This window comes from Haliaeetus albicilla, chromosome 11 (genome assembly GCF_947461875.1).
Source record: "Haliaeetus albicilla chromosome 11, bHalAlb1.1, whole genome shotgun sequence".
In the NCBI taxonomy this organism is placed as follows: domain Eukaryota; kingdom Metazoa; phylum Chordata; class Aves; order Accipitriformes; family Accipitridae; genus Haliaeetus; species Haliaeetus albicilla.
In genome coordinates, this window is record NC_091493.1 from 25,828,520 (window position 1) to 25,844,384 (window position 15,865).

Here is a 15,865-nt window from a genome sequence, read left to right on the forward strand (position 1 = left end):
ACATAAAAAAAAAAGTAAGATCCTTGTGAGAAATCCCAGAAGAGAGACTGTAGTATCATATAAACTTAAGTTTCACTAATCACTTCAAAATATAAAAGAGAAAGCTAGGGATAAGGTAGATATGCTCCTCCTTTTCTAAAGGATATAAAATGGAATCACTGGTTTAAAAAGATTGCTTTTAAGCTTTCTTAGGTCAGAAAAGGAAATTACCTCCATGCTTTCCTACTCTCTTGCTTTTGCAGAGCAAAATGGAAGTTATTAAGCGTCCACCTCTGCAAAAAGTTTTCTTCATGCAAAGGATAAAATGGCATGTTTTCAGAAACACATCTAGAGATCATGATAAAGCATCTCCTAGAAAGCAGTTTTCATCGTTTTTGCCACAATTACAAATATTAACCCAGGAGAAGACCAGACTTGAGACAAGGTCTGCTGCAACACTAGCTTAGCTTCAACTTGTTCATGAAATGGACAGAATAACTGCCAAAGAAGCCAAGAGCCAAGCAAGCCAGTTTGCTATGAGCATTTAAACAAAGCCAATCCATTTTGTGTATTCCAATATATTTATATATTTCTTAAGAAGCCCAAGACTGCAGGACACAAGTCACAGGTTGAGAGGGCTCTTCTGGCCACAAGACTGCCCAGCTGAAGCGTACAACCACACTACTCCGACTGATCTGTAGCTATCCCACGACAAAGTTTCAAAACTCACCCACATGTTTGTCCGCGCATTAAGCACAGGCAGAGTACATAAGAGCTTTGTGCATATGAATTGCTGTGGAGAGTTTTACAGCTGCAGGACTAGCCTGTTCTTGCAAGGCAGGAGGCTGAAATCAAAGTCTATTACACAGGTAACATAGCAAGCTGCCACCTGTCACATATATACAGTAGCAAAGGGAGTCAAACAGCACATTGCTACAGACTAATGACTGACACCGCTATGTGCTCAGGAGAACAGGGTGAAGAGCATTAGAGTTACGTACTGGCCTGGAACTATTAGCGTGGGGAATTGCAGGCTGTGGGCTGAAACTTTCACATCCTTTTGTTAGTGTAACCAATGAAAAAAGAAATCAAGAAATGAAGAACTCTGTAGCTTGACTACCTCTTCCTCTTCCTACTCTGTCAGTTACTCCACTTTTGAAACATGAGCAGCACCCTAATCTACTAACAGCAGACAAGGGCAAAGACCATATCATATAGACTCATCCATGCAATTCTCTCCAGCTAGATATTGAAACGCCTGTACTATAAGCGTACCCAAAAAATGTTCAAAGAGAACCAGGAAATTTTTCATTAGTAAACTCAGCTCAAGAGTTAAGATTGCCTGGTGGCCTCTGATGTCTTTCCACACTGCTAGATTCAGCTTCTGAAAGCTTCCTTTGTTAATGAATACTAGGCTCTTGTCTAGTCCTCTTTTCTCCCCCTCTTCTCCCTCCCATAAAATATCATGGTCCTCAGGGCATAAGGAACATCCTTTGTCTCCCTGCAAGTCTTCCCTGTGCAGCCACTTCGCTGCCGCTTTTGGAAAACGCAACAGGAGTACCATCTTTTCTTTTCTCTGTAAGAAGAGTAGAAAAAACAGATGGAGACATCATCTAACAGCAATTTTACTACATAGGAAGTGGTGTCCTGCAGAAATGTTGAAACACCATAACCTCCACTTCATCTTTCATGTGCCAGCAGTGTTGATGTATAACTTAAATCTACTACTCAGCTTTGAGAGCTGAATGTTTTTGTCAACTCACCATAAAAGAACACATGATACTACACAGTATACAAGGCAAACTGAATCTGAGACAAAAGGTAAATGACTTGAAGATGTCCAGAGAAATATCGGTATAGCATTCTTCAAGAAAAAAAGAAAGAAGCTGAAGCTCTCATTTCCCAAAAGAAGCTGAGGCCACATGGATTTATTAGAGAAGACTGAGGAACCCCAGAGGCCTGCAGAGATACTGGGGAGAGGTGGTGTAAAGCTGCAACTTATTAATGGAGGTACTGGACGAGAGCATCCAGCATGGTTGGGAAAGCAAAGCCCACAGTTCCTTATCAGGGAGAGAGCCTGGTATAACTCACGGCACTTTGAAAAGGGAGACTGAAGCAATCTTCCTGCTACTGTTAAGTGAACATGATGCATGCAGAAATTAGCACTTATTCAGCAAATGACAACTTGGATTTGTGCATGTGTGACAATACCAGTTGAATAGCCTCAACTCTTCATTCTCTGCCTCTCCATCCTCTGCAGATGTTGTAGCAAAAAAAAAAAAAAAAAAAAAAAAAGATTGTTTTTCAGTCAGGTCTAGTCAGGGAACTGATTCACCAAGCTGCCACATATAGCTGTGGCAGCACAGAGGACTATTTAAGCCAGCTTAGATGGCACTGCTATCAAACATAACCAAAGTCTGTAGCACAGTTATAAGACAGAAGATGCAAACTAGAAAACTCCCTGCCTTTGGAGAAAGCTATTCTGTTCTCTTCTCCCCTTTGCTTCACCCCATAGAAATTATCCCATCCAGTGCTTCAGATGAGCTCTCCTGCTCATCTCCTTCTTCACTGGGATGACTCAGGTTACTAAGCATCACCAGAAGATTAGCTGGTTTTGCAGAGTCTTCTGTCAGTTTAGTAAAAACAAGCACTACCACCCCTTTTGGCCAGAGGTAGAGCCTAGATTGGCTGAACCCATCCCATCCAACCCTGCCCTCAGAAAATCCCAGAAGCTTTGTATTTCTCAGAGGATTAGAAATACCCATCCCAGTAACCTTTGAGAACCAAAGCTTCATCCCCTTAAGAGTGAAAATATATATGTATGTATAGGAGGGTGAGGAAGAGGATTGGAAAGTCCCCTGTAAAATACTGCAGTAGTGTCCCCTCCACCCCAACCAGCATGACTGGACTACCTTTCTTTAACCCTACTAAATGCCTGGTTTTCCTCAAACCTTGCCTAAACTGACTTTTAGGAAGTATTCTCATTGTTATTTTACATTACCCATGAAAGAACACAAGTTCTCAGACAAAAAAAAAACCAAAACAAAAACAAAACAAAAACTGAACACCAAAACAAATGACAGTAATGTCTGGATGTAAGATAGCCTAAGACGGCAGAGCATTAAGCCATTTAAGTACTATGCAATAAGGATTCAGACAACTGAGCACAAGAACTGGCATTTTGTATCATCCATTCTTAGTTAAAGTGCAGTTATTGTATTTCTGTACATAACATTGTTAGGATTATCACCAATATACGGCACAAACTGGCAAAAAATGGCTTAGAAGTTTTGAACAGTCCTTCAGGTACTCTTTTAAAATGGTGCCATACCACAAAGCTGTAAATCTGTAGTATATATATCTCAATATAAATACTACAAAGATTTTATCTAGGTGGATTTGGACTATTTCCTGCATGCACAGAACAGATTACTGTAATTCATTTTGAGAAGTTATATTAAAAGTGGATGATCTTTGAATGTCATTAGCTTTTAGTTAGAAATTAAGTCAAAAAACCCTACACTTCCTGCAGGATGAACATGTCCCAAGAAGGAAACCTCTCACCTTGCAGTGATAGTTATTACTTCACACAAATTAAAATAGATTTTTGTTCAAACGCAAACCAAACCAAGTGATTTGGCCTAGTCCAAAATTTCACGTCACAGCCACCAGAAGAACTGAAGATGGTATAATAGAAAGTGGTTGTCAAGACTTTTTTCAGTATACTTTTGCTTGGTTGACATAGTCCTTCTTGGGGTAGAAGGTATTCTTCATTTGCAAATAGGGAAACAAGGGCAAATCTGAAGTGACTTATGGAGAATCCAAAGAGATATTTGAAACAGATCTAAATACATCCCCCGCAGTTCAACTTCTACTGTTCTTCAGATGCATACCATCCTTCCATGCACATTTCAAGTAAAGCTAAATATCAAGCTGTAAATTTCACTCCTTGCAACTAAAGATTTTTATTTTTAAATGACAGCTGCCTCAATTTTTTTCCTGGCATAACTTTGTCATAAGAGGGTAATTCTCCCTCCTTGTATCCATCCTGCCAACACGCAAAAATGTGTGTAGACCAGATCTTCTTGAACAAGCCTTCAGCTACAATACTGTAAAGTTTCTGTACAATGGATTTATATTAATAAAAAAAAAGCCACAAGCTGCATTTACATTACATGCAGGTTGAAATAAGGCAAATAGTACCACTTGCACATTTGCTGGGGACATAGCTGGGCGCATATCTAAAACAGATAACAGTTTAGAATAGCCCTACATTTAAACTTTTACTTTCGCACTTACTTTAACTTGCTTTTTATTATTATTTTTCACCAACATCAGGGCTATAATAACCTTTCTCATTTTGAAACAAAGAAATACAATCTGCCCTTTGAACTAGAACTACATTAAACACTTGGAGACTCAAGACTACTTCCAAAACAATGAGATAACACGGCTAACTGGAAGCAGCAGCTAATTCATATCACATACAGGCTGGAACTATACCCAAGCAATAATCAAGATAAGAAAATGTAATAAAAATTTCAGAATTATTCAACTGTTATACACCTTCTCTTGATTAATATTAGCTTCTAACACTTCCTGATATAACACATTTCTTTCACAGCATCCACACTTTAGTCCTAAGTATCTAAGGTCACTGAAGACCACCACTATTCAACACATTAGTACACAGAAACAGACCAGGTACTTAGGTTCCTGTATTTCACCAGCAACAATCATAAAAAAAAAAAAAAAAAAAAAAGGAAATTACTTCAGCTTATTTTCACAGCTTAAGAGTAAAATCAACAGCTAAGCAGCATCTCAGTAAAACACTGACAGAGCTCAAGATGACTGGAAATCTTATGTGAATGTTACAGGTTTTCCCTTTAAATCATCATTTTGCTCCCCAAACTAGGATCACTGCTGAAGAGAGCTAATACATTCCCTCCCTGCTCCCACCCCCCACCCCCCCAACAGGCTGTAATTCAGTCAGGGAGTCTCTAAGAGTACAGCTAATATTTAACAAAGGGCCAAGCATCACCAGCTAGTAGAAATGTGTGCGACCACCTCAAACTATCACTCCAGTAACCACACAGCATTGCAATGCTATTACTGCCTGTATAAAAGGTGTCAGGAGGATTTCAGGGATCTGTGGGTTCTCTCTTCCCTCTAACTCCCCATTCCTTACTGATCTGATCTCATCAACCATTTCCAATTCAGCAAGTGTCTAAACAGGTGACTGGAGGCTGGGAGAGGGGAAAAAAAATTAAAAAAATAAAACCATCACAAAGATTTGTCTCTAGGTATCTGCTTTTGGCCACCAAGAAAGACACTAACACTCAAGACTGGTACAGAGAACACACATGTCAGCATCAAATAGTTATCCTCTGGCACACCGTGTCTCTAGAATCAAAGTCCTATCAGGGCATCAAGACACTACCACTGCTCCCGGCTATCCTCCCATGCTGTGGTTCAACAGCCTCAATACATCTCACTGCAAAGGGAGCTTAGACACCCCTTCTCCACACTTCCCTCCACCTCCAGGCCACGGCATGCTGCTCCCTCAGTTGCATCACTGCATCAACGGAACTGCTCACAGACCTGTCCCACACCAGCTGCACCACCTCCCCCTCCCTCAAAAAAGGGCTTGAAATGCATAATAAGGAAGGAAGGTTTAAGCCAGATCAGTTCCCTGAGCTACCTCCCACAAAAAGCTGTGCTGGCACAACTGAAGGTGCAACTCGGTGGCAGTTCAAGATGATCTAGATCTCTGCCACTTCAGTCTCACTCTTTTCCTTTCCACCAGCTATGCATTCTCACCCTCTTCCTTGTGCTAGCACCGGTATTTGCTTGACCCGACAGTGAGCCAGTCCAGGGAGCTATACTAGCAGAAAATTATTCTACTCTCTCCAAAAGAAGATGTTTTCTGCTAGCATAGCTCCCCTGAATTGGCTCCTGATGGTCAAAGGTGGTCCTTCAGCCCTCCTGTGTTTTTGCTCCCCTTGAGAGCACAAGCTTAGTTTGACAAACTGTCACGAAGCCACAGCCAAAAGAGCAGCCTATTGGAGAAGCAAGAAACAAGAGAGGAAAGTGAATTACTTAAGCCATTTTTAATTGCCAAATGTGCTAGTTCAAACCACAGACTATTTTTTCTGACTACAACACTGTGTGGTATTAGAATGACTTTTCAGGGAATGATGCTAACACAGAGAATCCCACACACTTCACATTTACTTTCAGAACTAAATATGAATGAGTATTTCTGAAGCAACAAGAAGGATTTTCCAATACTCTGCCTCCCCATGTTTATCTATCAGTATTTATTACAGGACCAATTTCTTAAAGACTTTTACAAATGGTCAAGGTGAAACAGAACATTACATCGTTTAACAGGTCAACTTCCAAATCTCAAGGAACATTGTCAACACTCACTTAAAAAGACAACAGAGATGTATCTGGGGCAAGGGGTTAAGATCACAGCATAATTTCAGCTGGACATCCTGGGCTCGTGCAATAAAATAAACCTTTTAGAATTCTATGAAAAAATATCAAAACAAAAAAGGTAACAATTAACACATTTACATGACCCAACAATTTGTGCAAGATTCATACTAAGAACAGGGCAGGTCCGAAGATCTCATAAAGCTGATCAATTTGAGGTTGAAACTATTTATGACATAGTGCCATCAAGATAAAAGTCACATAGCACTGTTACACTTTGGACCTTTTTTTTTTTTTTTGTTAAATGGTTTTGTACTTTACCTCCAAAAAATTCCAGTCAACTCTGCGCTTAACAGTCAGTACTCACAGTATCTTTTGTTAAACACACACAGAGGGACTTTCACATAGAGAAATCTTTTGGACGAACAAAACATACATCAAATTTAGGCACGAGGAAGAGATATGGAAGGGACAGAGGCAAAATCAACTTCTCCAGGAGCTGACAATTTAAATGGCTTCAGGGAAGTGAAACAGGGTGTGTATAAATGGGGGTGGCGGGGGGTGGTGTTGGTGTTTGTTTTAAGTTTTAGCACGTAGGGTTGCTAAGAACTTTAATAACATAGTGTTTTCCTTGAGTCTGTAGGTAATACAAACTTCTCTAGCTACCCAAGATTGTCCCAAAGAGCAGCATAATGAACAGACACAATTCTTGCCTTTCACCCCAACACAAGATCTGCAACAGTAGCTTTGAAACTGTCCTTTTTTTTTTTTTTTTTCTCCCCTTCCCCTTTCTTTCGTACCCCCCCGCATTTACTCCTCACAGCTATCTGGTTAAAACTCTGAGCAGCAGGACAGCTCCACTGGAGGATTCACGGACCTAGCAATAAAGCAGCAAGGACCAAGAGGAAGACAAGATGACATGCTGCAAGTAGGGAATTTAGAAAGGACTAGAACAGGTGATCTGCAGCAGCCGAGGTAAGAGGAGATGAGAAAAGGAGATAGAAGTAAAATAAATCCGGTTCAAGCAGAGGTGGAAGCCAACAAAATGTTCCTAACACAGCAAAGCTAGAATAAAAATAAAACCCCATAAACTGGATCTAGAAGCATCACTAACTGGTTGGAAAGAAAACCCAGCACTTTTGTGTAGAGGCTGAGTTTCTCAGCAATGTATTGCCCTTGAATCACTTTATGCTTGAAACAAGTTAATCACTCCTATTAATCTGGAGTTAACAAGCATCTAGTGCACACTTGTATATTACAAAAATTTAAACATTTAGATGAAGCCAAAAAATATATACAGCAGCAGTTACAACTCATGGTGTAACCAAAAACGGTGTTTCAAATCCCTGATAATGAACTAGGATGCTGAGCTAACTGACAATAAGAGGTTTAACTCTGCACACAAGGAACTAAAGTGAATCTGTGAATGTTATTACAGATTACCTACCCTGAGCAGTCACTAGCAGATTACGGCCATATTTGCATATATAAAAATAAAATGTGCTCAATTAAAAGCAGGAGGCCAAAGAAGAAGAGACATACCAGTGTTCTGGTTAGAGATTTTTAAGATTACTCTGGAAGTTCATAGTCTACTGTTGTCAAACCTATTTTACTATTTTTGCAGACACCCACCAAATTCCTGGCCTAGAGCTGGCGTTTATGTGTATGCTGGGACCCGTAGAAAGGGCCTCGATTTCTGACTAGGGAAAAAGAAAACGGCTAAATCTGTATTTTGAATGGAGAAAGTTACTCGAGATGAAAGGCCATGGGGGACTTCTTTTTTCAAAAAACCCAAACATCTGACTGCAAGGAGCCTGCATAACAACAAACGCGCACAAGAGAGGAGTAGGGGAAAAAAAATAAAAGGGGGGGAGGGGGGAAGAGAAGGAGAAAAAAAAAAAAAGAGAGAGAAAAGCAATCACACATCCTTTTAACCCCCGCGGCCCCGCGCCAGATTCGCGGCGTCAATCCAGCACCCCGATCCACAACTTTCCGCCGGCCCCGCTACCGCGCTCCCCGCCTCCCCGAGCCTCCCCCCGGCTGCTTCGCCCGCTGGGGCGCGGGGCGGGCGGGCGCGCCGCCGCCGGCTCCGCGGCCTCCCTCCCGCCCGCCTCGCCTCGCCTCACGGCGGCGGGCCGGGCCGGGCCGGGCCGGGCCGGGCCCGCCTCGCCTCCCGCGGCGGCGGATGGGCAGTGACAGGCGGGCCGCTCCCCGCCGGCGGGCGCGGCCCCGGCCCCGCCGTAAACAAGTTTGAAGGGGCCGCGGCCGGGCCGGGCGGGCGGGGAGGAGCGGGCGCGGCGCTGACAGGGGCCGCACAAAAGGGCAGGGCAGGACCCCCCCCCCCCGGCGAAGGGCGGGGCCCGGCCCGGCGCCGCTCGCCTCACGGCGGCGGGGGGAGGGGGGCGGGCCCGCAAGGCCGCGGCGCCGCTCGCCTCACGGGACCCCCCCCCCCCCCCACCCACCCACCCACCACCACCACCGGCGGCGGCGGAGCCTCCCCGGCGCGGCCGCCGCCGCGGGGCCCGGCCCGGCCCGGCCCGGCCTCCCCACCGCGCCGCCGTCCCTCACCTACACAGTGAATGAGCTTGTGTCGCCACGAATCGAGCTGGTGGCGGACGCCGCGCCTCTCGATGGAGCACTGCTGCCGCCCGCACGGGCTCGCCATCTTCTGGGCGGCGGGCGGGGGTGGGGGTGGGGGCGGCGGCGGGCACGGCCAGGGGGGCAGGGACGGGAAGGAAGGGCCGCGCGCCGCGCCGCGCCACGCCCACCCGCCGTCAGCGCCCGCCTCGCCTCGCCACGCAGGCGCCGCCGGGACGCGCCCCGCCCCGCCCCGCCCCGCCGCCGGCCCCTTCCCGCCGCGCGCCTGCGCCCGCGCGGCCTCCTCCTCCCCGCCCCCCCCACCTGCCCGCACGTGCGGCGCCGCCGCACCCGCCCGCCGGGGGGCGCTCTGCCCCCCCCCCCGCCCGCCGCCTTCCGTCAGGGAGCGGGGCAGCGCGCGCTGCCGCTGGACCCCGGCGGCGGCCGCCCCCCGTCCCGGCCGGAGGCTGCGGTCCAGCGGGGCCTGCCGCCCCTGAGCGGCCGTCCCTCCCCTGAGGGGCCCTGCCACCCCTGAGGGATCGCCGCCCCCTGAGGGGACGTGCCACCCCTGAGTGACTGTCCCTCAGGGAACATCCCACCCCAGAGGGGTCACTGTCCCCTGAGGGGACATCCCACCCCCGAGGGGGCCACCTAGTTTTCTGTCAGGAAGAGTTGCAATCTCCTCGTCTGCTCCACAGTGTAGTTGAAAACACCAGGTCTATTGGTGGCCACGATGAAAAGGAAAGACAACCGGCTGCAACGGCCAAGAGGCCTCCTGATACCGATCCCGCCGTGACAGCTCCCTGACACAACCACCCCCTCTGTTGTAGCGGCATCCATTTACTCTTCAGCCTTACACCGCAAGAACAAAGACCTCCCTCCAGCATGAGCTCAGATGTTGTAAGGGGGTTGATGATGCAATAACACCACTTTTGATGGCAAGCGGTGAGCGCATTGATAGGCAAGGGAAGGCGTGCTACCGCCTGGTGCCTTGTGCAGGAGGAAAAGATCAGCACCAGCTTTCTGCAAGCTCAGGGGAAGAGCTCGGGAAACTGAAATGTCTTACCCCAAACCCTGCCGGAGACGAAGCCCAGGAGTCATGGCCTTTATCCCCCCACCCTAACCACCGGAGCCATTACCCTCACCTTGCCAAGCCACGCACAATTAGGGAGTTTGGAAGGCGGAGACGTCAAAGCTGGCTGTATCCAGACGTGGTAGTAGGATGTCCCAGATAAGATATTTCCTGTGGAGATAGAGGAGTGTTTAAGCTGCTGTTCAGGTGCAGTCGCAGCTGCAGTAAGCCAGTTGTCCTATTCAAAGGGAAATCCAAGAGGCACAGAGCAGGCTTTTGGTACATGTAGGCAGGAGAGCCATGAGCCTGTCCTACAAAAGGAGATCGGGACAACTCAGTTTGGCTAGTCCAGCAAAAGGAAGCAAAACTGAAGTGTGATTGCTCTGCCAGTGTACTGGGGAAGGTCCAGTGGGGAAAGGGTGTAAATTCCAAGGAAGGGACAGAGCTATCTGAAGCCCAATGGTAGCATAAGGACAGATTATTGATTGGCTCTTAATAGCCTCATGGAGAAAGTCAGAGGGTGGTTTCTAACTGTAGGAGGTGGAACTTCCCAGACCAGACAGCAATCAGAGTAGCAAGAGGCAAAAGCCCGATTCAAGATGCAGCTTCCTTGTGAAGAGGGCAACGTGAAGCTTGTTTTCATGAGCAGAGCAGACAGGTTTTGTGACCAGGGAATCCCAGTCCTGGTTTGAAAGCCATTAGTGTTGCAAAGAAGGAAGGCATGACCTGTGGAGAATTTCTCTGCTACAAACTCTGGTAAAGCTCTTTGGGCACCTCTGCTCTGGAATGATCCCCTTAGCTGCACCTCACTCCAGTTGTTGGTGATAATCCTGGTCTTCGTTCCACCCCTTTTTCAGTGCAATGAGCCATTGGAGTCTACGTGTCTTCATTTGCAGCGTCCTTGTGCTGGCAGTGGGGAAACTTCCTTCCACTCAAAGTTCAGACATGCCTCTTGCTAGACCCAATTCAAAAGTCTGTTAGGTGCTGTACTAACCACAGAAGTTCTTCTTCCCTGGGAGGTAGTTGATCTAAACAAAAGGATTGCAACATGAATGCTCTAGACTCCAGCAGGGAACTTCTGTCTGCAGTCTGGATGGTAGCTAGAGCAGCAGGTGGACAAGCTGCTAGAGAGGCTAATGGTTGCTGACCTTGCATCTTATCAGTTGTCCAGATACACCAGGACTAGTACCTGCCCACTGTGGTCTTCATGAGAGCCCTCCTGCAAATTCTTCCTTGCAAGATTCTTCTCTTGCTCCGATGCCCACAAAATAAACTTGGTGGTGATGAGCTTGCTCTCAGCATGGCTATTGGCCATCAAGCTGTTCCTATCTCCTTCTTTCTTCTGCTCTCAGTTTGCGTCCCTGCTGTGACAGGCAACTGGGTCATATGATGCCGGTCTTAATTTTATCAATCTCCATTTGAGAGCAAGTTTGGTTTCTTGCTACCGCTAACTACTTTCAGGAGGCTTCCCCCAAATTTCCCTTCCTTAGTGGCTGCAGACCAGCTCCTAACATACCAGTAGCCCGTGTTCCCCAATCTACTTACCCGCAGGCGGTGCTGAAGTGCTCTTTTAAGCACCTTTTCTCCCCAGCCTTCCCCTAACACACTTACGTGCACAGCCTCCACGTGGCCCTCATTTTTCTAGGGTGGACAAGATATATTTCTGTAGTTCCTTCTGTGGCAGTTTGACTATTGCCCAGATGGTATTAGCTGTCCTTCGGTGCGCCTGATCGGTTTTGAACATACTTTTCTTGAGCAAGCATGCACAGAATTAGGTATGCTTTCCCACAAAGTGCGCCCACCCTCTGGAGAACTTTCTTGCCTGAAGGTCACAAAGTTGTAACTTTGACTTAGGACCCTCAGTGGCTTGAACTGTTCTGGTTGTGTCCTGCAGGTCTATCATCTGCCCTGTAGCTGGAGGCTAGCACTCGCACAGCAGAGCTAGCAGGAAGGAAGCATGCGCTGGCTGGCACATGTGCTGGCTGGCACATCTTGCTGTGGTTATACTATCTTTAATCTTGACCCCCAGCACTTATTAATAGAGAGTTCCAGTTTTGTTGTTCTCTTTTTTTTTCAATCCTCTCTTCCTAGACTGATGTTTGGATAGCAAACTCTTTGAGGCAGCCCCACATTTCTACTCTGTGGTGGTGCAGCACCTACCAAAAAGCTTCTGATCTCTGACTGGGACATGTATGAGAATTAATTCATTTTCCAAACCCTGCTGCCCCCCCAGGGCCAATCACAGACTGTTAGCGTGATAAATACCAACAATTTGGATTTCTTACCCACCGCTAAAGCAGAGAGGAAGAGGAAAGCATGAAACTGAGGATCCAGTACATAAAAGAGGAGAAAGTGCTTGAGAGCTAGAGGAAGGGAACAGTCCTGTAATCTAAAAAATTACTTAATTCCATAGGCCTCCTGTGGGGAAAGGCAAACAGAGTGTCAAGGTCTATTTTAAAAAAGGGCAGCAACATCTGGAATTGCTAGCCAAAAATTTTGTGTTCAGAGGGATGGAGAAGAAGGGTGCAAAGAACAGTGGGACTGGCCTCAGGGGGCCCATCAAGAGTGACAGCTAAGTGAGCAATCACACACATACCAAGGTGACAGCAGATCTGACTTGATCCTAGAATTAGGCTGGACCAGGTCTGATACACCAGAGCTTGCACCATGCTGCCACCAACACCATCAGACAATTTTGTCTAAACCAAAGTGGATCCACCATTTTCTTGGCCAACATCATCAGCAGGCCCCAGCAGCCATTCCTCTGCTCACTCCTCCAAATGTCTCAGCGCGAACTCTCTAGCTGGGACAGAGCTTCAGCCTCCCCCCCCACTTCCCCACCAGCCATGAGACTTGCTGCAAGTGGAGCGTTGTTTTTCCCCTGTTTCACAGTGGCTCCCCTTTGATGTTAATTGTTTGCAGGCAAAGCTTAGTGGAGAGCATAGCTGTTCTCTGGTTCATCTGCTGGTTACTACTGAGCTGCCCAGACCAGTGGAGAAAATGCTTTGATGTTAATGAGCTGCAGACAATTTCACTTAACACCAAGCAGGGCCTGGCATCTCAGAGGTAAGACTTTTAAGGCAGATTCTACAGCAAGTCTCTCCAACATCCGTTTTGCCATAGAACAGAAAATACTCAGAAAGGTATTAGAGCAGAAACCTGTCTTCTCACCTGGTCTTGCACCACACCCAGTATCATTACAGCCCCAGAGATGCCAGAGGCAGGGAAGTAGCAGGAATAAAAAACGGCCCCATCCAAATGCATGACCTTTATGGGATTCAGTGGAAGCATGATTTACCACCGAGCCCCATAAACTGCCTGCCTCTCTGGTCCTGCAGTATGAATACACAGAAGTGGGAGAAGGGGATGGGCTGTAAATTGCTGATTTGCAAGAGACTGGCTCCTGCATGGCTGGTGCTTGCAGCAATCCCGTTCTGAAAGTGGCACCTTCTCCATCAACACAGCAGATGTCTGAATGAAATGGGCCAGCTGCAGTGAAGTGAGACTTGCACAGGCAGCCTTGGACTATTCTCTTAAGTGGATATGCCAGCAAAACACTTTTCTGTAGATCTGCTACAGGCAGCAGCACACTGCCAAGTGCATGCAAACCTACAGGTCAGTGATGGGTCTCCTCAGAGACAGTGTACAAAAGAGCACATGGACATGTTGCAGGTTCCACGGGTTCAGTCAGCCCTTGTTGTGGGTACCAGACAAGGAGGTTGGGACTCCTCCCTAGGGTAGCACCTCACATGCTCGAGGGAGAACCCCGATTAGGCAGAGCTCCTGCTGTGGAGAGATGGTGTGGGAAAAATGGAAAGGAAATCTGCCCCGTGGAAATGTGAGGTACCGCAGTCTCAGGAAGGCAGCATTGAATCACAAGTATGAACAAAGACAAGTGAGAAAAAAGGCACAAATTCAATTTTGTAACCCTCTGCCAGTCATCAGCAAAGTATATTGACCATATCACAGAAACTCTGCTTCTATCTATACGCTGTGAACTTTTGGATGAAGAAGCAAGTGACCCAGTCCTCTGGGGAGCCCTCAGACAAGCAGAACCAAAAGCAGATTACGTCCCGTCAAGTAGAGCAACAAATGAGACCTCACTGAACGTTAAGGAGAAACATGCCTTCTTCTGAGGAATGTGGCTTAATTCCAATATATTGCCTTTGTTAAATGATTTATATTAACGAGAGAGAGATATTATCTTCTCAGTTTTCTCGCCAGGACAGGATTGTTCCCTGCAGCAAATTTTGGATTACAGTTAGAATAATGCAAGCCAAGACTGAATGCTTGTCCCAGGCCCATTGCAGGGAGGAGCCCACACAAATGTGTATATTCTATCCTACGCTGAAATAAAACCTAACATGGTAGGTTTTGGTGGGGGGAGGGGGGGGTTGCCTGGAATTAAGAAAAAGAAAGTGAAATCACAGAGGAGACCATGACTGATCACAGGCCAAGGAGACAACACTGCAGTCTGGAAAGTCTACCCCAGTCAATGGGAAGAGACACAAAATTAACCTTTGACAAGGCATCCAGCATTTGCTGTGCAGCAAAAGTCACTCCCAAAAGTCACTCCATCCAAGCAAAGCTTGTGGGCCATGTTTTGACGCGATAGATACAACTGTACATCCTGCAAGAGATGAGACGAGAGGCAGTCGAGAACAGCACAGAGCGACGCACGCCATGATCCACAGATAGTGGGAAGGGAAACATTGTGATTGACACTGCTGGGCAGCAGTCTGCAAACCACCATGGAGCGCATGCAGGATGGATGGAAAGAACAGCAATTAGATCCCTTTTTCAGAGGGTTTTGTCACGTGCAGTAGCAGCTTCACTAGAGATGGACAGACTATCAGCCTGAAAGTGAGTTATTCATTAAGTTTAGGATGGATTTCAGTGCACAGGACAATGCGTTGTCAGTAGTTGTACTATTAACGTAAATAGAAAGCAATAGATTTGGAAGGTGGACAGGAATAATCTGGGGTTTACAGCAGGGGGTTTATCCCCATTAAAGGAACAGGAAAGCTGGAGGGTTGAATAAATGGACCAGAAAAGATCACCTTTGTAATAAAAGGAAGGGTGCATGCAGCAAGGAGAACACTAGGTCAACTTTAACTGTTTCAAGGGGATGAGGAAACATTCATCTGAAACCAGGATAGAGCTGGAAGAGCCGAGCTGTCCCCAGCAGGTACAACTTGAGATAGTTTTTTTGTCTTTATCAGATGCTAAATGTATATAATGCTATACCCTCAAAAGTCTCAGGATGGGTTTAAAAACAAAGAAACCCTTCATTTACACACAGATACCCTCCAAATCCAAATACATACATAAAAAACCCTCAAGATGAGAGTTGCTGACGAATACAACACCGAATATTTTGCCACCCTGGACGTGTCCACAGGGTTTTGCAACTGCCCTTAGCAAAGCAAAGCAAAGTATGGGATTGCAAGATACCTTTTCCTCAGGCTGTTGCTAGGGCTGAATCTGATACCCACCATGATCCAAAGAAAAGCAGACTTGGTTCAGTTCTGCGCGCTTTGCTCCAGTGCCACTGTCCCTTGCATGTACTAAGCATATCTCCTCTGCATGACGCTTACATTCACATGAGGCAGCACAGCTGGTCATACACATGCGTGATGGATGAGCCATTCTGCTGCTAAAGGAACAGATAACCACTGGGTTCTGCTTTTCCCCTGATTGGAGGGGAGAGGGTCAGCTATCTTTCACCTGTGCCATTGCTGACTGTCAGGAAATTTGCAGGAACTTAATCAACCTTCGTCTGATTCAGTCAAATTT

General features: G+C 46.6%; 1 protein-coding gene across 8 annotated transcripts in view; it reads right to left on the minus strand.

Annotated features, from left to right (window-relative positions):
• The window catches only part of LCOR (ligand dependent nuclear receptor corepressor), a 91,093-nt gene extending 81,905 nt beyond the window's left edge, over positions 1-9,188 (minus strand). The window contains exon 1 of one of the 8 annotated variants that reach the window (XM_069796788.1): positions 8,989-9,188. In XM_069796788.1, coding sequence (XP_069652889.1) covers positions 8,989-9,085 — 97 coding nt within the window. In that variant the 5' untranslated portion in view covers positions 9,086-9,188. The remainder of the gene's footprint in view (positions 1-8,988) is intronic. The other 7 variants (XM_069796785.1, XM_069796783.1, XM_069796786.1 and 4 more) reach the window with 7 other exon arrangements.
• Between the last annotated feature and the right edge of the window lie 6,677 nt (positions 9,189-15,865).